The 24021-nt window shown below is 40.5% G+C and overlaps 1 protein-coding gene across 1 annotated transcript; it reads left to right on the top strand.

The window, feature by feature from the left end:
- The first annotated feature begins 2419 nt into the window (after window positions 1-2419).
- DHRS9 (dehydrogenase/reductase 9) lies at window positions 2420-21975 on the top strand. Its single transcript, XM_032880387.1, has 5 exons — window positions 2420-2566; window positions 13421-13795; window positions 15129-15387; window positions 18628-18791; window positions 21615-21975. Exons 2-5 carry the CDS (start codon window positions 13483-13485, stop codon window positions 21836-21838), a joined length of 960 nt encoding a protein of 319 aa, XP_032736278.1. The 5' UTR covers window positions 2420-2566; window positions 13421-13482; the 3' UTR covers window positions 21839-21975.
- Window positions 21976-24021: the final 2046 nt, after the last annotated feature.

Below are 24021 nucleotides of genomic sequence, written 5' to 3' on the forward strand. Positions count from 1 at the left end.
TCCCCTACGATCCTCTGCCTTGTTTCTCAAATTCTACATATCAGTGAGATCATATGATAATTGTCTTTCTCTGATTAACTTACTTCGCTTAGCATAATACTCTCTAGTTCCATCCACGTCATTACAAATGGCAAGATTTCATTTTCTGGTGGTTGCATAATATTCCATTGTGTATATATATATACCATGTCTTCTTTATCCATTCATCTGTCAGTGGACATCTGGGCTCTTCCCATAGTTTGGCTATTGTGGACATTGTTGCTATAAACATTGGGGTGCGGCTGCCCCTTCAGATCACTACATTTGTATCTTTGGGATAAATACCCAGTAGTACAATTGCTGGGTCACAGGGTAACTCTATTTTTACATTTTTGAGGAACTTCCATACTGTTTTCCAGGGTGGCTGCACCAGTTTGCATTCCCACCAACAGTGTAGGAGGGTTCCTCTTTCCCCGCATCCTCGCCAACATCTGTCGTTTCCTGACTTGTTAAGTTTAGCCATTCTGACTGATGTGGGGTGGTATCTCACTGTGGTTTTGACTTGTATTTCCCTGATGCCGAGTGATGTGGAGCACTTTTTTATGTGTGTTGGCCATTTGGATGTCTTCTTTGTAGAAATGTCTGTTCACGACATAGAGATTTAAAAGAAAAAGGACAGTCATCTGCTTAGTGTTTTGTTTTCTACAGCTGAATGAAATCCACAGTGCAATCTTCCGATTTTAAAAAGAAGTAGGAAAAAATAGAATGGCAATTTGGTTCTGTAATTTTTATGTTAACTTTGATGACCAGAAATCTAATATAGGGAAAGTTCTGAACAAGCAGCCCTTCATAGGTTGCCTTGTTAAAGAATATAATGAAAGAAAATTTAGCTCTTAAGATGTAAATTTGAATGTAGTCCAGACAAGGCACTGCTGACAAATGATTCCATTAACCGAACCTCTATATGGGACCGCCTGAAGAGAATAGAAATGACCTAATGTGATAGCTTTTTCTTTGCTCCTTTCCCTTCTCTCCTCCAGACCACCCATGTTCTTATGGCTCTCTACGTCTCTCGCTGACAATAACACAGGAAGGGTCTGATATCAATCATTCATACCTTTCTTCATGTGGATGGGGGTCAATGTATTACTTCCCTAAGAGGTTTCTCTATCTAAGCTTTACTTTGACTTGCAGAAGATAATGGAAAAGTATATCTGGCATATTTTTGGCACCTTGCATCCTTACCTCTGTAAATTTCAGTCTTGGTTTTTTTGTTCTTTTGGAGAAAAAAGATCCCCATTTAATTTACAGGATGAAAGCAGTGTCTAAACTCTACCCAGACAGATACAGCCATTCATTCACTCATCCCAGCTAAACCATAATAAATTGCATTTTCAAGGAGGGAAGAGAGAAGCCTGGGAAACCTGAGACCTACAGCAATAAACTGACATATAGGGAAACTGAAAGTAAGCAATCCATGGAGTTTGTACCTGGCTGTGTGCTTAAGGGGGAGGTGGTAGCCTGGGGAGAGGGGTGGTTACAGATTAGCACTGTCTCGTCCTCCTCTTCACTTGTGGTCCCAGGATATGGCAGGTCAATCGTGACAAGCTCTGAAACAGCTCTGGGCAGGGATCTCCTTTCACAGGGATCTCCATTCCAGGGACCACTTCAGTAAGCTCTCCTTGTCATGCCTTCAAACACCAATTAAAACTCATAAATAAGTACAGAACCTCATTGCATTAAATCACTTTCATCTCCTTGGTCATCAATGCTGAAAAACTGAGAGAAAAAGAATCCTCCAAGATTGGTGTCCCCTACCTACTCTCTTAGCAGGCAAAGAGTAGTTAATCAGAACAGACAAGTTAACAGGAAGAAAAAACAAAAAACACCCTAGAGACTATGAACAGTAATCATAATTCAAAATTAATTGATTAGGGGCACCCGGGTGGCTCAGTGGGTTAAAGCTTCTGCCTTTGGCTCGGGTCATGATCCCAGGGTCCTGGGATCGAGCCCCGCATCAGGCTCTCTGCTCGGCCGGGAGCCTGCTTCCCTTCCTCTCTCTCTGCCTGCCTTTCTGCCTGCTTGTGATCTCTGTCTGTCAAATAAATAAAATCTTTTTTAAAAAATTAATTGATTAAAACGATGTGCATGGGACAGTTTACAAAATGCTTCCACGTTACATTATTTCAACTGCTGAATCTGGTCAAGAGATTGCACTCAGAGATAAAGGAATGTTATTCATCCTTTTTAAGTCCCTCCCTGAAAGTTGTTAAATTTAAGTTACTGAAGGTACTATCAATTCCTCCAAAAACACATGACCCACAGCTGTTTGGCTTCCTTCAGCCACCGGAGAGAGATTTAGTCATCAGCCGGTGTCACAAAAGAATGACTCAGAGTGAGGAGGGAACCTGAGGGCTCTTCACACATGGGTGTACTCGGAGCTGGACGGAAGCCCGGGGAATCTCCTCCTCCAGAGGACTGGTGTGGTCAGGTGGCTCAATCCTTCCTTCCTCAGCACAGTGGACAGAACCGCCCTCTGCCCAGCCGGTCCCCAACAGCTTCTCTACGCCAGTTCATCTCCAGTAAGGTAACCAGTGACTGAATTCTGTCATTTATCCCTCCATTTCTCGTGTCCGTCTTCAAACTGCCTTTGATTTTCCTCACTCTTACAGAACTAATCAAGTTGTTTTTCATGCTATGAAGTAATAATAATAATAATATTACTATTAGAAGGCTGTGATGGACACTGAGTCCATCTTACCATAGACGTGATCCCAGTGTCACCTGGGTCTTTGCCTGGAACTCCCCCCGCCCCAGGTCTCTCTTTGAGTGTTCTTTGGCACCTTACAGTTACAACCAAATTTATATATAGTTATTCTCTCTGTGCCTATTTGACACCAACTGTAAATCTTACAATTAACTGGAAACTGGATGGGGGAGGGGCTCCAAAAGGAGTAGGAATCTTAGTTGAGTTTCTTACTGGAACCACAGATGCGCTACTGGGGTTCTGTACAAACTACGGGTCTGATCTGTCTGTCTACCTGCTTTGCCAGTGTTACCAGACGTCCCTTGAGACGAATGCACACAGGCATGCTCAGTAAGTGAGAAAAATTCCTTCTAGGTCAGAAGAAATCAGGGAACTTCCTCATAATGCATATGATGCACAATATTGGGTTCCTGGATACTAAGATGACAGCAGTAAACCTGCTTCAGATATCTGATCCTGTGGTTGGCATTTTACCAAGAAGACATTGAGCTTTCCCCCAAGTCCAAGTCTGTTTTCACTTTGACTCCCAAAATACAGTGGGTAGTTTAGTGGCTTTGCTGCCACTTAATCCCAGCATCCTCTGTTAAAGGCTTTAGGATTTAAATGGTGTGTGGTGCACTCCCTCAGTAGGTTGATTTTTAGCAGTTGCAGAAAAAGTTTAAATAAAACATATTTTTAAATTAAAAATCAACTTGGGTTGTACAAATAGCTCTGAAATGTCCCCCTACACTACTGGCTCAAGGGTAATGATTATGCTTTATTTATCTTAGAATCCTTTGGCATATGTTAGATGCTGTAAGACTGTCCTTGGTTAGATGCTGCATAAAATGAAATTTAAATGTCATATCATCTTGGTTTTGTGTATTTGAGATTTGAAAAGTGTGTCCAATTTTTAGAACAAATCCCAGTGCTTAAATACAAGAAAAAAATAGTTATCTCCTACATTTTAAATGAGGAGAAGGGGAATTGGTCGTAAAATCCTTATAACAAATGTCACTTTCTTGAGGTACAGACTAAAACCTCAGAGCTTTCCTTCTGCTCAAAGTTAAGTGCAGACAAAAGAAACTCACTGAAGTTTTGAACACACTTTCAGCATCTATGCGTAACATTGTCTCCATATTCTAAATGTAAGGGCCTACTTAGCCAGAGCAAGCCATTTTGTTGTTTATGCGGTAAACTTAGATTGACCCTGCCTCCCCAGAGGAACTTACTTAGAAACAAGTCTGGGAAACCAGTAAAGTATGACTGACCAGCCCCTGATAACAGAGCCCATATACCAGGACGTGTCAGGTCAGGGGGAGGTAACAGAGCCCAGAATACAAAGATGAGTCAAGCCAGGTGGAGACATCCAAATCAGGAAAACACCTCCCTAACCACCCAAGAATGTGGGCTCTGCCATTTGGGCCCCAATTCTGACCAGAGTGATAGGCTAGTTCAAATAGCTACTATAGGGTGAATTGTAATTCAATTGGCCACCTGGTGGCCAGGCTCAACCACATGACCTTTACTCTATAAAAGTTAGTCTGTGAGGTTGGGAGGGCTCGCCTCTTTGCAAGAGACGGCCCTGGCGGGTCAGTTTGATTCTCCATGCTTGGTGCTAAATAAAGCTTAGCTTGACCTTCGCTTTGTATCAGTCTCGCTCTTTTGGCCATAGACCCAACACTAAGTTTTCTGTTTTTTTATTTTTTTTAAGTTTGTTGTTGTTGTTGTTGCTGTTACTGTTGTTGTTGTTAAGTAATCTCTATAGCTGGCATAAGGCTTGAATTCATGACGCCAAGACCAAGAATCACGTGCTCTTTTGACTGAGCCAGCCGGGCACCCGTCTAAGCTTTCTTTGAAGCCTTGTAATGACAAGCTATAACCATGTACAATATATCATCTCTTAAGTAAAGCAACCATGGCTTTAAGAATAATTCTTAACCTGCCAATACCGTCAGGAAACCTATTGGCAAAGTAATCAACCGGAGGGGAATGGGGAATAATTTATTAATTAATAATTGTGAATATTATGATGAATTATAATTTAAAATGTTTGAGAGAAGGCAAAAGAAAATTAGAGATAGTTTTATCCTTAGAACTAAAAATACCAGTGTAAGCCCATCAGGCCCTCCCTCCGTTAGGAGTAGCTGCCCTCCCTCTCCTAGGAGACTTTCTGAATGCAAGAATCTGCAGAGGAAACACACACTCTTCCACGCCTCACTGGTCCCACCACACAAATAACACTCTGGGTATCCCACACTAACTCCCTCCTGAAGGAAGCAGGATTCAAGGGAATGTAACTGGTGGAGGAACTTCTTTATTCCATGGAGCAAGAGAACTTACTGTTTCCATGACGACGAAGACCACCTCAATTGTATCAGCCGCAGCATCATAACCATTATTATTATTATTACTATTATTTTAATCAGACCCTCAGAGAAGCCTTTGTAAGCATATTTCATATAGGATCCCTTGGCTCTGCTGAAAAAAATTTCCTTAGATTTCTGGGTGCCCAATTTGAACATTTTTTTTCACAGAAATGTTATTTATTCATCATATAAATTAGTTTTGCATTAGGTCAAATTATTTCTTTTTCTTAGAGGTGTGGCAGAAATCTGTGAAAGCTCACTTGGGTTAAAAAAACAAACAGAACTTCTTACTTCAAGGAAAATGTCGAAATAAAAAGGAATTTGGTATAACATAGCTAGGTTAACAAAATTTAAGTGTACTAAGGACATACGTGTCCTAAATGCCATGGGTATTAAGAAAGTTGTAAAAGAGAACTTCAGAAGGAAAACATTTGAGAAAGCTACTGCTAAATGCTCTTTGATTTTTTTAAGGAACTATTTAGTTGTTGATTCAGCTTGCGTTGTGATTACAACAAATTGAAAGTAAATAAAAATTCTACATATTCCAATCAGTCAGTGTAACTGACTAGTTGTAGTATCCCCTTCTAAAACAAAGCCCCTTGTGGAATTATGCAGAAATAAAATCAAGTCGCGTGGGAGGGAGTATTTAGAAAGAACTCTGTATTCCTTATGAAAAGTGGGGCACACCCTGACATTGAGACATGGAGACATTATTCTCAGTTCTTTTTGTTTGTCTGTAACAGTCATTTACTTTTAAAGGGCGAGGAATGTGAATAAGAGAAGTGAAATCAGAGGATCTTTATTTTTTTATTTTTTTAAGGGAAAAGACACCCAGGTATAGAAAGTTTAAAAAAAGCAGAAGTGAGAAAGGACAGCAATCAAGTTGCAATAGTTTCGTACAGCTGCAAACACGTGCTTACACTTAAGCATTTCTGCATGGCAAATGAAAGAGACAATTAGTTCTCTTTTCTTGGTTCCTTTTCAATCTTTGTGGCATGATCAAGACTTTTGATAAAGTGTGTTTATTCCTCTTGTTAACTGATACTGCATTAATTTCTTTGCACTTCTTCCTGTTCCTTCTACACAGTTCGGAGTTGAGAGATCAGAATTTTAGCTCTAGCCACTCTCTGGATAATGACTTTCTGTTATGATACCTGTTCTACTTAGCTCACAGAAATATTTTGACAATTAAATGAGAGAAATATTCCTCGAACACTTTTCAAAAACTCTTAAAGTTCTCTAAATTGGAAGTGTGAATATGATGTTGCTATTATTACCCTTCTGTCTGATGGCTCAGAGGGCTCGGAGACTAATCCAGTTACCACCGGAACCCTGGGCTTAGAGTTGAAACTTTTTCCTTCTTCTCTTCCTTCTTTCCTTCGACAGCATTTATTTTACCTAATGCCAAGGATCATGCAAGTACTGGTGGTTGTAGAGAAGTGTACACATAGCCCAGACTCCTGGGGTTGAGTGGGAAACCAGGTGGCAGTGGAGCAGAGGAAGAAATGGTGAATAACCAAATGAGAGTGACCCGGGTATCAGTCGTCAAAACAGCTCTTACGATCCTATCTTGAGACAATTAGCCTGCATTTCTTTTTGTTTTGTTTTGTTTTTAAATTTTTTATTTTTTTAATTACTTTTTCAGCGTTCATTGTTTATACACCACACCCAGTGCTCCATGCAATCCGTGCCCTCCACAATACCCACCACCAGGCTGGCCCAACTTCCCCCCACCCCCACCCCTTCAAAACCCTCAGATTGTTTTTCAGAGTCCACAGTTTCTCATGGTTCATCTCCCCTTCCAGTTTCCCTCAACTCCCTTCTCCTTTCCATCTCCCCATGTCCTCCATATTATTTGTTATGCTCCACAAATAAGTGAAACCATATGATAATTGACTTTCTCTGCTTGACTTACTTCACTCAGCATAATCTCTTCCAGTCCCGTCCATGTTGCTACAAAAGTTGGGTATTCATCCTTTCTGATGGAGGCATAATACTCCACAGTGTAGCCTGCATTTCTGAATTTGTTTCTTACTCTATATGATGGAGATAATTTTACTGTAAGTCTTGTTTTTTTATTTATTTTATTTATTTGAGAGAGAGATTGAGAGAACAAGTTGGGGGAGGGGCAGAGAGAGAAGCAGACTCACTGCAGAGCAGGGAGGCTGACCTAGGACTCGAGATCACAACCTGAGCCGAAGGCAGATGCTTAAACCCTGAGCTACCTGGGCATCCCAAAAAAAGGCACTTTTTTAAAATCATAGAAACTAATGCTTAGAGTAGCAGCCTAGAAGTAATATTTATAAATAATAAAACTTTTCTGGTAAGGCCATAAAAAATAACCCTCATCAATGTGGCCCTACCAAGGAACTAATGACTGAGTTTCCAGAAAAGTGGTTCTGGACCCCCAACACAAGGAAGCTCTAGACCAGTGGTTCTCACCTGGGAGCTGTTTTGTCCCCCAGGGGACATCTGGCAATGTCTGGAGACATTGTTTGTTGCCACAACTGGGGAGGGGGTGCTCCTGGCATCTCGGGGGTAGAGGCCAGGGGGTGCTGCTAAACATCCTGCAATACTCACAACAGACCCCACAACAAATAATTGTTTCACCCCAAATAGCAAAAAGTACCCATTGCCGAGGTCTGAACAGCACACAGAGCAGGCCCCTCACCAGTGAACACGACTGATCCCGCCCTAATGATGAGGTTCTTCCTGTGCAGCAGGCATTGGTCCCTTTACTTTACCAGGTACTCTCCACCAGAGAAGTGATTATTTCCATTTTACAACTAGGAAAATGGAGGCTAAGAAAATATAGATAATTTCCCCCAAAGACCTCTGATGATTGAGGAGCGGGCACTGGACCTCTATCTGCCTGATTCTGAGACCTGGGTTCCGAACCCCTGCCCTGCCGGGGTGTGTGTGCGTGTGCGTGTGCGTGTGCGTGTGTGTGTGGCCTCAGTCCTCGCTTCCCAGGTTTATTTTTACTAGTTTAGGGAAAATCTCCAGGCCAGTTCAGAGGATGCATATTTAGAATTGCGCCAGTCTTCGCGCCCGTGTGGGCCTGCAGATCTGCTTCCCCTCACTCTGTCCTCAGCTTTGACTAGCCCACAGGCTCACAGCCCCTGGTCCTAAGAAGACTGTTACAGATGAGGGGCTCTTGCCTTCAGCCAAGTGGTGCGTACCCCTGCTAAGCGCTTTGTTGTGAGATAAACTGGAAGACAAAGCTGATAAACAAACAACCCAAGCAACTAGGGTCAGTGGCCCCAGCCTGAATTATCCGGAACCACGGGCCATGCGGAGGCAGCCAGGCTGGCAGAATATGGTTGAGGCGGCATTAGTAGTCACAGTCATTCATTTACTTCTCTGTGGTCGATGAACCAATCGGCCATCCATCAGCTTCTGCGTAGGCGTCACGTTCCCAATGACTCCGACCAAGGGCTGCTGCTAGGAAACACGACCACACATGGAATCCTGGCTAAGATAGAGGTCAAAGGTTTGTGTGTGTTGGTTTGTGATTGACTCAATCCAATGACCTAGAGGAATGTGAACCTTAGGAATGAAGAAGAACCGCTATTTCTTGGACAACAGTATTTGGGGTAAGAACAGGCTATACGAAACTCTCGGTGGGAGTTGGTAGTCCCCTGGATTCAGGCTGCAGGCTGGGACACCAGCATCTGAAATGACTCTCAGCCCAGAGGGGTACATAGTGAAGATCACACATTTTAATGTGAGCCCATCCTTAACAACTAAAAAGCTCTTCTCTGTTGCCTGTCACCAAGGAAAAAATGAGTTTGGCTAATGAAAGAGGAAGTAAGGAGGAAATGGAGAGCATGAGGAGGGAGGAGGGAGTCTGACGGTTTTGGTTTGAGTTTTTGCTTTTCTCTAGTGGTTGTGAAGGTGAACTTACCAAAGATTAGAAGTCCAAGGTCACTAGATCTTGAAGTGCTGGAGTTCTTGATTAGTGCATGAAACTCCTTTGGATTAAAAGAAGCCTTTTCCTAGAAAAAAAAAAATGCTTTATTTTCCTCTGCCAAATTTTTACTTTTTTATTTTACAATAATGTCAAACTTACGGAAAAGTTGAAAGAGTAATACAACCCAGAATCCCCAAATATTAACATTTACCACATCTGCATTGTCATTCTCTCTTTATATCCATATGTATGGGGGGTTTTTGTTGCTGTTGTTCTATTTTTAATTGAAGTATCATTGGTATACAATATTATATTAATTTCACGTGTACAATATAGTAACTTGACATTTGTATACATTACAAAATGTTCACTACCTATCACCATACAAGTTATTATGTTATTATTGATTATTTTTCCCATGCTCTACCTCTTATCTCTGGGACTTGTTTATTTTCTAACTGGAAGTTTGTAACTCTTAATTCCTTTCACCTGTTTCACCCATTCCCCACCCCCACCCCACGACCCCCACTGTCCCAGCAACTGCCTGTTTGTGGCTTGGCAACCACATCTTCCTTATCCATTCATCTATCAAACACTTAGACTGCTTCCTTAACATGTTTACTTATTTATATAAATATAGTTATTATTTTCTTAACTTTGAGAGTAAGTTGCAGACATGGTGCTACTTAATCTTTAAATACTTCAGTGTGTGTTTCCCAAAAGCAGGGCACTTTCTACATAATCATAATAAATTATAAAAATTGAGAAATGAATATTTATTGAGTTTGCAATATTATTTATCAGATCAACAAATCTTACTCAAATTCTACTAGCTGAGCAAATAATGTTCTTTCTGGCAAAAGAAAAAAAAATAGTTTTCTGACCCAGTATCACATATTGCACGAGTTATCATATCTCTTCAGTTCCCATTTATCTGGGGGCAGTCTTCACTCTTTCTTTTCCTTCATGACTTTGACATTTTTAAAGAGTATAGGCCATATATTGTGCAGAATTGGGAGATACGTCTTCATGCAGGATTAGCTTCCATTTATGCAGGAAAGTGCCGCTGTGTCCTTCCCAGTGCACAGTACCAGGAGGCCCATGATGTTGGTTTGTCCCACAACTAGTGGTGTGAATTTTTGTTACTTGATTAAGGTGATATCTGTCAGATTTCTCCACTGTGAAATTGTTATTGCTCTCTTTTTAATTAATACATTTCTCACAGGGAGATATTTTGAGATTCTATAATTATTGTTTCTTATCAGAATTTCACCTAATAATTTTAGCATCCATTGATCATTCTTGACTGATGTAATTGTTACTATTACAGTTGCCAAATGGTGATTTTTCTAATTCTATCATTTCTTTTACATTTATTAGTTGTAAATGTAATAAATTACATTTATTCTTCTATAAAATGAGGCAAATAACGTGCCCCCTTTAACTCAAAAGGTTGTTGGGAGAATCAAATGAGATCTATATTTAAAAGTGCAGTGTAGAATACTTCACAAATGCAAACCATTCTTTCACTATTCCTCCCCTTCTACTTGCCCAGCAAAACATGATGACATAGAAAGTTTCCACTCTCTGATCTAGGACACATTAACCCCCATGAGCATTTGCCATCTTCAAATAACTCTATGAAATTTGGATTGCAATGAAAGCTACAGAATCCATTTAGAAAACAATTCAACATTTAGTTATTCAGTTATTCAATTTATTGAGGCTAGAGTTGAATAACACACTATACTAATTGAATTTATAAATACAAAATTTCCTTAAAATTTCTAAAAATGAAATTTCCCAAGAGATAGTTACACCAACACCTTACCTCAAAATTATACACTTTTTAATGTACTTATATATTTAAGAAGGGAAAATTCTACTAGTTGGGCGTTAATTTTCCATAAATAAGTAACTCCTACACAGGAAAGATTTGGGAAACTAACTCAAATTATTAAGGCATGATCATCTAAAAACTTGACGGCTTTAGAAATAGACACAGCCATATCAAAAGAATTGGCCAGTTTGCTTAAACCCACTATATTTTAATTTTCACCTCTGACTTAGTTTTATCAAAGGACAGTCTCTTACCTCTTCTCTCTTTAGCTAAAGAATTTTTGCCGGGAAGAAAGATGAAAGCAGAGACCAAAATTTCCTTGAGAAGTGAAGATGATATATTATATCAAGTGATTTTTTTTTTTATCTGAAGCAATCTGTTCCTTATAAAGCAGTAGAAACAAAGTTGCATGAATGGGAGTACATGAGTGTATGTGTATAATTCTATCTGTGTGTATGTTTCTATTCCTTATTAGAGAAAGAAATATTTATATATACAGGAAAAAAACTGGAAGAAAATATGTACCAAAAATATTAAGAGTCAAATGTGATAATCATTACTCCATTCTTTTTTTTTCTGTATCTGCCATTTTTTTTTACCATGAGCATAAGTTACTTTTACAAACAGAAAAAAGATGAACAATTTTTTTAAATGGTTCAAATGAAAAACCAGGAAATAGCTGTAAAAAAGAAAAAAAAAGAAAAACGAAAGCCCACTTTTATAAAATTGCTTGGCCTTGCAAGCATTTTGAACATAAGGTCCATGAACAGTCATGATTCCCAAAGCATCTGTGAGGTCTAAACTTCAGCTCCAGGCTTATCCATTGTCCTCTATGAAGCACTCAAAGCCCTTCTTGATTTTAAGGGTGGATCCAGATCAAGGGCAGAGATATGTGTGAACACAGGGCAAAGCAAGGAATCTTCCTGCATTGAAAGGGAAGGAAATAAGGTCTCTCCCGCAGGTGATGTTCTCTGTGACTCCTCTTGCTTCCAAAGGCAGAGAGAGCCAATGCAGACCCAGTGCTGCTCCTATGTGGTGTGGGACCTAATGATCTCCTTCCTTTGGTTTGCCTATGACTGAGCTAGGAAGTCTGAGCTGCCATGATGCTCAGACATGAGGCAAACAGGCAAATGCTACCCCCCACACTCAGCCCCCATCTTTGCCTGGTTCTTGTTCCCTTCCTACTACGGGATAGCTTGCTCTTCCCGAGCAATCAGTACACACAATAAAAGTGATAGTATAGGCTGTCATTGTAAATGACAAACATTGCAATATATATGGGATTTTATATCCCAAATAGTTTGAAGTCTCACTCCATGATACTTTTGATATTATGCTTTCAAATTAGTATCACACTTGTTTTCAATAATACAATTGCTTGATTTATTCACAAATGTTACTTTGCAGCCAAACATTGTATAATAATTAGTACAACTTTTAAGATGGCATATGCATTTAAATGGTCAAGACTATAAAATTAATAGGGGTACCTGGGTGGCTCAGTTGGTTAGCATCTGGCTCAGGTCTTGATCTCAAGGTCATGAAATCAAGTCCTACTTTACAAGAAAAAAATTACAAAATTAACATAGTATTCTTTCTTTAACATTTCCAAAACAACTGTGATATTTCTAAATTGGTACAGTCAGCCTACATGAAATAGTAATTTTTTTTTATTTAGGAAAAGATAAAAAGGTAATACATGCTGAGGGAAAATGCAAGTGGTAGTTTTCTGAAACCCTCCACCTGTTTAATTTTTTGCTCCTAGGCCACCTCTAGCCTGGACTAGAAAAGAAAAATTAGTTTTCTAGGTCATCCTGCTGCACTTATGGTCAAAGCCTCATGATTTTCCAGAAAAAATTTGCATTCCTTTATCCTATGTCATGTGATTCTTTTTCTCACAGAAACTAGTATGCAAAGAGAACAGAATCTGAGGTTTCTTGATTCTGTTTGGGATGCTGTGCCTTTGGCCATCATCCCTCAGTCTCTTCCCATTCATCTCACCCTCTGTCCAGGCGCTCCCTGGTGGCCATGCACTTGCATAATCTCTGCATGGAGTTGGGATGATCTCAGAGTTGGGTTGAAGAATGACAATAACCCACTGAAAATAAGAACATGGAAACCAACTTGGAAATATTTTTATAGTGGCAACTACTTTGCCTGACAGTATAAAAATAATTAAGAATCTAATCAATCAATTGAAATTGAACATTTTCTAATAGATTCGCCTATTCCACTCTTGAATTTCACGAGGTAGCAAGCGATAAGATTTTCCCGTGACAGTCTCTGTTTCAGATGGATGAATTCATACATTCATTCACATCAACACAAGAGCTGCGTCAGCTTTGCCATGGAACCTCTCTCCTGTTCACTTTTTCTGGCTGTTTTGGTTAGTTTTTGCATTACTTTAGAGGAATGGTTGAGCACTTAAAAGGCCATCTTCCTAGCCAAATAATAGTTATTCTTCTTTTTTAACTATTCACTCAAGTGCATTAAAATATCTGAAGTCGTCAGTGTTGGGTTATAGCACCTTGATGGTTCTAATTTGAGTTTTCTTTCTAATTTTGAACTCTCAGGTCACTGGCTTCTTTTATTGTTCAAGAAAGGAGAGTCCCTATCCTATACAGAGGGGGAAAAAATGTTCTTCTGGGTGTTAGCCCTCCTAATCCTTTGTGGTTTTCTATGGAATTATAAAAGACAACTAAAGATTTCAGACATCACAGATAAGTATATTTTCATAACTGGTTGTGACACTGGCTTTGGAAATTTGGCAGCCAGAACTTTTGATAAAAAAGGATTTCGTGTAATTGCTGCCTGTCTGACTGAATCACAGTCAACAGCTTTAAAGGCAGAAACCTCAGAAAGGCTTCACACTGTGCTTCTGGATGTAACCAACCCTGAGAATGTCAAGAGGACTGCCCAGTGGGTGAAAAATCAAGTTGGGGAAAAAGGTGAGTGATGTCGGGTGGGAAGAATGGAGGGGGTGTTGTAAATTAGCTACAGCTAAATAAAATGTGTTTGGATCTTAAATGACCTTTCAAGAAAATGTCTCCTAAATACCAGCTATGGTACTGGAGAATCTTGGAAAAATCTTAGGATAAAGCCCTCAGTAGTTTTGAGCTGCAAGCTCACTGTTTGCATGAGAGAAACAGCCCACATTATCCTCAGTCTTAAGTCCCAGTGGGTGAATTTAGAAGTGAGTTTGAGGTATTGACTTTCCCTGCACTTCTCTCATAAAATTCTAGTTTAGCTACATAAAATTCTACATTTAGCTACATTAGCTACATTTTAGCTACGTTCACAGTGAAGGAACTTGGGGCTAAAAGCTACAGAAGATCATGCAAGCAATCAATGTATGTGAATTTTCTCTATCATATCTGCATCATTTAGTTGAGACTCCAGACCACAAAAGCAATGGCTTAATAATGCTCTTGACAATTTTTAATGCTTGAATTCCAAATAACTTTAACAATATTAAATGTTTTCCATCATAAAACAATTGATGACTGGATTTTTTAATTTTTTTACTAAAAATAGATATGAAGTAGATTGTATTGCTCTTTGTAAAAAGTAGTTTATAAATAATCTCTGGCTTTGCAATCTAGCAAATGGATAAAATAGACCAATTTACTCTGCATCTACGATAAAAAAAAAACAATAGCGAAATAAGACAATCAGAGAAAGACAATTATCATATGATCTCCCTGATATGAGGAATTTGAGAGGCAATGTGGGGGGTTTGGGGAATAGGAAAGGAATAAATGAAACAAGATGGGATCGGGCGGGGGACAAACCATAAGAGACTCTTAATTTCACAAAACAAACTGAGGGTTGCTGAGGGGAGGGGGATAGGGTGGCTGGGTTATGGACATTGGGGAGGTTATGTGTTATGGTGAGTGCTGTGAAGTGTGTAAACCTGGCAATTCACAGACCTGTATCCCTGGGACTAATAATGTATTATATGTTAATAAAAAAATAAAAAAATATTTTTAAAAAAGACAAAAAAGCAAAAGGCTCATTCAGACAATGTCAGTATTTTACATGCAGAACCAGAAATAGAGTTACTCTGAGACTAGCTTCCAGTAACAGAGCTCCAACTGTTTTAATTTCTCCTCCCTACCCTCTCAGAGAGTAGTTCCTTCCCAAAACTGTAAAGCATTTCAGAGCAGGAATGTATCTACAAGGAGGAAATGGCAGAGTTGTGTAAAGCAGGGACTGTAGATCAAGGATGCCCATGTAAGTGCCATCTTCCATCACACCTGCTTCCTTTCCACTCTGATCTAGGTCTCTGGGGTCTGATCAACAATGCCGGCGTTCTCGGCGTGCTGGCTCCCACCGACTGGCTAACAGTGGAGGACTACAGAGAACCTATTGAAGTGAACTTGTTTGGCCTCATCAATGTGACTCTAAATTTGCTTCCCTTGGTCAAAAAAGCTCAAGGAAGGATTATCAATATCTCCAGCATTGGAGGTCGGCTGGCGTTCAGTGGAGGGGGTTATAATCCATCCAAATATGCAGTAGAAGGCTTCAATGACAGCTTAAGGTAAAGCAAACATTGACATATTAGGAAATAATAGCTGTTAATGTTTACTGAATGTTAATTATGTACTAGACACTCTAGTTAGTGCTTTAAGTTACTCCCAATTTGTAGGCAATACCACTGAAACAAAGAAATTAAGCAACTTGCCCAAGGTCACCCAGCTGGTAAGTGGTAGAATTGAGATTTGAACTTAAGTCTATCCAAGTCTTTTTTACTTTTTTGCATTAATGTATGATGCTGACAGTGATGGTAAATTTATATTCTACAGGTCGGTGTGTTATATAGTCAGGGAATCATATAGAAAACCTAAGGCAGGGTAGAACTCTCCATTGGTATAACTGTCAGTTGCAGAAACAATAGTACCATCTTATTTAAACACTCAGTAGAAAATTATCTGATAAGGTAAATGTAGTTATCACAAAATAATAACTCAGCTATGCAGCTTTTGTCTCCCTCTTGTTGCAAGTTCTGGATTCAAATTTCCATACATTTCAGACACTACAGCTAAATGGATGATAACTTTCCCATCCCCACCCCACCCCCCAAAGACAAGAAAGACAGTTTTCCTCTGATGCGTCCATTTCCAAAAAAGGGGGAATTTACTAATCAGAGGTGAAGATTTTGCTCCCACAAGAAAGCACTGACCACATCTTTTTTCTGTGTGTTATCAGAGAACCCCAGAGCTCAAAACAGAGAATCATTTTAGCAAATAAAGACTCCAAATCAGTGCCCTCAGGCATGGATTTCTCTGGATTTGTAACATTTGATATTCACTGGGTTTCCTGAATCTGTAGGTTTATATCTTTGGTCAAATTTGATGAGTTTTCAGCTATTGCCTCTTCAAACATTCTTTTCTGCAATCCAGTCTTTCTCTTCTCCTTCTGAGACTCTATAACACAAATGTTAGACCTTTGACTTTGTCCCATAAATCCTTAAGGTTCTGTTCACTTTCTCATTTTTCTCTCTCTGCTGTACAGATTGGATAATTCCTAATGGTCTACCTTCAAATTCACTGACTTTCCTCCATCATCACTGTGCTATTGAGTCCAACCAAAAAATATTTAATTTTGGTTATTGTGTTTTTCAAGTATAAAATTTTCATTTGGTTCTTCTTTGTCTTTTCTTTCCTTTGCGAAGCATTCTAAGATTCCATTCACTTCAAGAGTATTTTCCTTTGTATTTGGAACATTTTTATAATAGCTGCGTTAAAGACTTTGGTAATTCCAACATCTGTGTCCTTCGGCACTAGCATCTGCCATTGTCTTTTCCCATGTGAGTTGAGATTTTCCAGTTCTTTTTATGCTGAACATTTGGAATGATATGAGACTATGGGTCTTATTTAAGTCCTATGGAAAATGTTGATATTTTTGTTTCATTTTATTATTTGAGAGAGAGAGAGAGCACGCATGAGTGGGATGGGAGGGACAGAGGGAGGGACGGTGCCCGCCTGAGCTGAAGGCAGCTGCCTAAATGACTGAGCCACCGAGTTGCCCCAGTATTTTTGTTTTAGCAGACAGTTGATGAGGTTGCATTCAGGTCACAATTGCTAACCATCATTCTGTTCTTTGAGATTTCAATGTTTGCTTGATTTTTAAAGACTTTGCTGTGGTATTCAGATCTGTTCTGCAGATGTACTACACAGTAGCCATCTGGGATATGGAAGATGCTTGTCCCAGAGTTCGCTTCTCTAAGTCAGACCCACACATGCACGTGTGCAGTGCATAAGCAATGTTAGAGGCTCACTTTCCTGAGATCCCCTCTCTGTCACCTTTCCAGTTCTCTCTTGTTTCCTGGGACTGCCCTCCTGCTGGAAGTTACTCCATTCTGCCATCTACTTCACACATGTATGCTGGGCATGGGGCCACATGAAGGGAGGAAAGAGAGAGAGACAAAAAGCACCAGGGTTTCTTCCCACCCTCTTGGAGACTAATAACCACTTTTAAAAAGGAATTTCAACTGAAGGACTTGTGTGTTTGCAATGCACTATACCATGCCTGAAGTTACACAGTAAAGAATGGTTTGATTTTGTTGTTGTTGTTGTTGTTGTTGTTGTTGTTTTCTAAATCATGGAGCTGGTACTGGGAATGGTATTGTGCATGCAGATCCCAGTCCAGTGGCGGCCCTAGAATTTCTATATATAGGAGGATTTAGGGACAATGGTCCAACTGGGAGAAGGCTGGGGCTTTTCAAAGCTGTATTTGCCCAACACAGCACACATAACTGGGTTCATACTGGTTTGACTTACCTGGTAAACTTAGTTGGGTGACTTAAAGCCATTTGTCCCTAGATTTTATGTTATCTCATTAGTAGATGGGGTGACAAATCTTTCCAAATACTTTCCAAAAGCCAAAGGAGCACAGAAGATAGGTGAGTAAAGTAAATTAAGTTAGAAAATAACTTTTAATAATTTTAATGCAAGCAACATACTTTTCAAAATCTTTCAAGATCAAGTTAATTTGCATTTTTAGTAAACTAGACTGCAAACTAAACAAGAGGCATGTTGCTGAAAGCAGAACCTAAGATAATTCACATTTTAAGTTCATTGGTACAGTTCTTTAAAAATCATGTGGTAAAGACTTGTATAAAATGAGTAATTACTTCATCATAGATCCTTGGTGGAAATATACATTAAATTTAGGAAATAATTGTTCATATAACAGTTTGCAATTCTTTGTTTTGCTTTTAAAAGGGGGAAGTGCATCATGATTCCCCTAAAACCTTGTTGCCCAGTAAATCAGTAGACCTTTGGTTTTCTGAGGCCACATAATGAAAGATCTCACTGAGCAGGATAGAGAGCAGGTGAGCCACATCAGAGGTTGTCACACTTGTGTCCCCAGCCTGTCCTCATTTGTGTTACAATGTCCTCACATTTCTAAAATGGAAGTAGACTTGTCCATCCAGGCCAGTCATCACTCCATTTCCCCATAAGGTATTTTGCATACCGAGAAGAAACCTGGCCTTAACCCAACTGCTTGTCAATTTAATGAGAGAGTATGATTAGTTGGGAGCACTAGTCCAGGAGGGGGTCTGCCCAGATCCCTTTCCCATTCTGACATTAAACCAGCCTTCACCACGCAAACTTCAGCTTCCTCACTGCAAACTGAGAGTGTAGAACTAAATACTCCTTTCCAACCCATGCAATTTTGTGATCCCATGAAAAAATTCGTTCGAAAATAATCACCCAAATAGCAAACATTCTCCAAACAAACCTGGATTAAACATCATCAATGTGTTCTTTCACAGACGGGACATGAAAGCTTTTGGTGTACACGTTTCATGTATTGAACCAGGATTATTCAAAACAGGATTATCAGATCCAATAAAAGCCACTGAAAAAAAACTTGCCATTTGGAAGCATCTGTCTCCAGATATCAAACAACAGTATGGAGAAGGTTACATTCAAAAAAGTAAGTCTCTGGGTGGGCCTAGGGTTCTTCTGGAGTTCATTGTCCTAAGCAACATAAAGGAGACTCAAATACAAATGAAAAGACAAGGTTTTGTTAATGATATACCAATAGGGAGATAACATATGGATTAAAGATCCCTATTAATTCCAGTGCCATCTCTTACTTCAAGTGTTTACAAACATTTACTGAGCATTTACCCACTGCCAAATCCTACCTTATGAATTCTATCATTTACTCCTCAAAAGAACCATAGGAATAGTGAACAGAGGATTGGAAAGGTGAATGTTCTCTACACAGCTGTACAACTCCTCCCGGTCATGCCTAGACTGGAGCCCACAGTCTTCACTTCTATACAAGCCTCCTCTTTTTGGTAAACACCAACCACTCACTAAACATTGGTCAAGGATTTATGGAGCTTACAAAATACCAAGACTCAGACTCTGACCCTTAACCAGCTTAATTTAGTGGAGGAGAAAAAGTAACCAGTGAGATTGTAAAACAATGAGACTGTGCAGAATGCAAGAAAATTGATCCTGTAATTCTTAGACAGACCCCAAAAGCCTGGAAGGGGTGCTAGACAGTACAGTCTCTAATTGCCTAAAGGAATTCAGAACTGGATGAAAGCATTGCTGGCCAGTGGCCTTTATGAGACAGGTCAGATTTGAGTAAGGCCTAAAGGCCAGGAAGGAATTATCTGGGTGGAAGCCTTCCAGAGCAGGAATGCACAGGGGGCAGAGATGGAAGGCGAAGCAGCATAAGTCAGATTGAGTCAGGGATGGAAATAATAGATTAGTGTATGATGACTAACATATATAGTGAACATTTGGTACTTGCCACCATTCTAAGTGGTTTACATGGACTGCCTCATTTTAAATGCCTAAATAAACCCTGTGAAGTAGATATTCCCTGAATTGTCTAGAAACAGAGGCACAGAGAAGCTGCTTGCCCAGGACCACACAGTAAGTGGAATGGCTGGCTTTGAACCCAGTCAGCCTGACTTTGCCATTTAGTCTTGAGCCGTGTGCGATCATGGGAACGGGGCATTAAGGAGCTGGTGGAACTTCCTGTACCAGGTCTCCACCTCCACCTCAAACTCCCTGGTCATGTTTAAAGCTTAGTCGACATTCCTCAAACACTTACTGGGCTCCTGCTTTAAGTCACACAGGGCCCCACCTAACTTTGTGTCACTGTAACCTCAAAACTCTGGTCCTACTTCTTCACCTGGTGGGTTTGGCGAGAGAGCCAAGTGTGGCAAGGTTCAAGGCCAGAAGTTTTCAAGAGGGAGCCAAGAGCCAAGTCAGATTCACCTTTAGAATGACGGGCTCCCCCAGCCACCTGACCCGACTGCACACGTATACGCACGCACACACACACATACACGCACGCACACACACACGTACGGAGAATGTCTGGTTTCACAAACCTCCAAGTGCTATCATGTCACTAGATGCTGAGAACCTCTGCTGTTAAATACTTGTGTTTCTCACTCATTATCAACTCTGAAAATTCTAAGTAGGTTCAGAAATAAGGGCACCTGGGTGGTTCAGTTGGTTAAGCATCTGCCTTTGGCTCAAGTGATGATCCCAGGGTCCTGGGATAGAGCCCTAGCAAGGAGCCTGGTTCTCCCTCTCCTCCCTAATCATGCTGACTCCATCTCTCAAATGAATAAATAAAATCTTTTTTAAAAATACCTCATTTAAAAGAGCTTTCTCTATTTGATATTAATACTGATACTTTCTAAATGCCTATGAATAGGTCATCAACTTCCATCTCAAAATTATTTTTGACTTGGCCCCTGGCTCAGGTGTTCCCTCTCAGAAATACCAAAAGGCTTTGAGCACAGTTTTGCACTGGTTGTTTTTATTAGTTTTTCAAACTAGTACTTGAACATCAGCCAGACTCATAATTCCCAAGCAGACCACGAATTTAAGCTCACCCTTCTTCACCTCCTAGACTGTAGTTGTGAAAGTTTAAAATAACCACTAAGACGTATTAGGTAATCTCAGGTTCTTTGAACAACTTGTGGCTACAGGAGCCTTAACTTGAAAAAGAGATTTAAAATCATAGATTTTTCTCTTAGGAAGACACAACTCAGGTATGTTTTAAGAACACTGCAGGAATGCTCCAAGCCATTACCAATCTTCTGATAAAATACCTGCTTCTCTAAAATGACCCTAGAATGTTACTCAAGCATTTCAGCTGCCTGATCACCAGGATATGTTTACCTTTCTGAGTCAAGACTTTTGGGGATGATTCCCTCTCTATTCACCGAATTACAGAGACACATGGTATGTGAGTGCACGTGCACACACATGCACACTTGCACAGCCCCTCCCCATTTCCTAAACATATAGTAGTCCCTTAAAACAAATTTAGGATCAAACCCATAACTTCTTGGGTGCAGGGGCCTCATGGACTTTATAAAGTATCTTTCTCTCATTGCTTTAAGGTAGTGGTTCTCAAAGTCTGCTCTCTGAACCAGCACCATCAGCATCACCTGAAAACGTGATAGAAATGCAAATTATTGGGTCCCACTTCACACCTACTGAGTCAGAAGCTGGTGGTGGGACCCAGCAACTGGGTTTTAACAAGCCCTCTAGGAGATTCTGCTGCCTACTCAAGTTTGAGAGCCAGGAGTCGAACGAAAACATTGCTGCATCCTTTTCTAAGGAATAGGTAGAAACCCACCACAGGGGCCTCAATTTATAACAGCAAATTCAAAAGAAATTTTCACACACACACATCCTCCCCTTTGCACCCCGGCCTCATACACTCCTTTCCCCCTTCTTCCAAAGAGTACATGTACTTTGTCTCTTTCTACAGGTCTAGACAAGCTGAAAGGCACAACTTCCTTTGTGAACGTGGACCTCTCCCTGGTGGTGGAGTGCATGGACCACGCGCTCACAAGTCTCTTCCCAAAAACCCATTATGTTGCTGGGAGAGATGCCAAGACCTTCTGGATACCTCTGTCTCACATGCCAGCAGTTTTGCAAGACTTCTTATTGTTGAAACAGAAAGTAGAGCTGGCTAATCCCAAGGCGGTGTGACCGGTGTGACTCAGCAAACAACAAATGCCTACCCCAGGCTATGAGATTGGCTGCTTTCAAGGGCATATCTCCTTTTTGGTCTCATTCCTTACTAATCCAACCCAGACTCATTTAGATCATTCAGATGTGCTTCTTTGATACACCAGGGAGTCCTACCCACACTGGGAATGTTCCAGGGTCCCTTCTTAAGCCTTCTTTGAGAAGAAGGGCAGCAATGACCTATCCCATAAAGGGCCATGATAGCACCTGCCCAATATTTAGGTTTTGTCTGCTTAATATGATGTAAGGGAAATTGAAAGCCTTTTCCACCCAACATGATCTCTGCCACTGCCAGCCCCATTGCCTCTAGCCCCCACACCTTGAACTCCAGAATGTTAATTATTTGTCCCGTATCAAAATGTTCAGAGAGAAGCAGAATACTTTCATGAGTGGGTTGGATGTCTTATTTGCTGAGAAGAAGACTCAGGAAGACTGGAACTCAGTTTTCTAACCTGTGGTGGGTCAGGGGAAGGAGGGGTGAGGAAGCATCATGTGACTCATACAAACTAAGGGGAACAGAGAAACACTAGGGAGGATTGCAAGTAGGAGGATAGGGGAGAAGCAGAAGGACAAGAAGACTGAAAAGAAGAAATAAGTGTGGAAGTGGAGGGAGGGAGAGTCCAAGACAAGCCTGCCTGTTCTAGAGGGAGCTGTGGAAGCTGAACAGCCGTTTCGAGGCGGCTGTGAACACGGATGCCCACACAGCTGTCTCTGGAAAGCTGGTAACAAAAGTAACCACTCGTTCCAAAGAAGAAAAACAGAAGGTATTCATGTAATTATGATGACTGTAAATATAACAAGACCCAGAATATCTACAACAGCTTAGACCCAAGATGGTTGGAAAGCCTGTATTTGAGGTGTCTCTGAAGCCCCATAAAGACATAGAGCTAAATTAAGACTCTAGCCTACAGTTACAGTCACAGCTGTAACTTGCTCTTTGCTCATATTCGTGGTCCTGATTGGACTGACCCTGACCCCACACCGCATCCAAAAACAAGTTCTCTACACGGTTGCTTCTCCAGATAGCAGCACCCAGTATCGCTCATGTAGGTTGGTTGACAATTCACATAAAAAGCCTGAAGTGTCAAAATTCAATATTTGTGGCTAAATTATATAGGGTGAAAGAGCCAGAAAAATTGCATCATGTACACACACAGACACACACACTTATTGTGAAGAAAATAATATCTGCTGCATGAAACCATACCCATTTGAAGAGATCAGTAATGCTATTCATTTTTATCCACCTTTCTGGAAACATCTGTTCATGAGGTAGTCTCCTCTTCTCACATTTACAATGTATTAATGATTTTGAAAAAACAAATTTTCAATGGTGTCAGTCCACCTGGACATATATGTCATTATGTTAAGGGAAAATACACTCATCCTTTTTGCATGAAAATGAAGGATTTCACAGCAGGAATCAGAAGAATTCTCAGGCAAAGTTATCTAAGCTATTGTCACTACCAACCCGGCAAGTCATCTCCATCTTGGTCGGGGTCCCATTGACAGCTCACCTTTAAGAGCTCTGATTTCTTCTTGTTGCCAGTAACCGCCCACGGGTTAGGGAACCCTCGCACAGCTTGTCCTTGGAGCTGAAGTTCATCAGTGTTGTTTACTGAGGCTCTTCCTTCTCACCTTGAATTCCCAGGTCCTGGCTTCATCACCCTGTTTTAAAAATGTCAGGCCCGCTGTCCCTGATCTTCCTGTCCTCCGCTGCTTTCAGGACTTTTAAAATTGGCAGGAACCTGCTTTGCTGGACGTCCAACCATTCCAGTTGTGTTGTGGGGTCTACCTAATGGTCTTATTTCCTTTGTTTCACCTGGACCTGAGTTCTTTGCTCATTTCTCCATGTAACTACAATTGGCAAATCCCTTTCATTCAATCCAAAAAGGGTTCTACTTAAATGAATGCTCCCAAATACGGTATCATCTCAAAACAAAATCAAATATACCCAAATTCACCCAAGCAACCTTGAAAGCTTTTAAAACTAAATGAGGAGATGACAGTATTTGGAATATAAAGGTATAGTCTCAACAAAAGCACAAGACCTGGAAGAAAGAGAAGGAGAGAGGAAGGGAGGGGCGTAAGAAGGTCATTGCACCAGGAGTCTGAGGTATGACTGCCTCGACTCTCTCCGTCTC

Source organism: Lontra canadensis, unplaced genomic scaffold (genome assembly GCF_010015895.1).
Source record: "Lontra canadensis isolate GAN:19392208 unplaced genomic scaffold, GSC_riverotter_1.0 scaffold69, whole genome shotgun sequence".
Classification (NCBI taxonomy): domain Eukaryota; kingdom Metazoa; phylum Chordata; class Mammalia; order Carnivora; family Mustelidae; genus Lontra; species Lontra canadensis.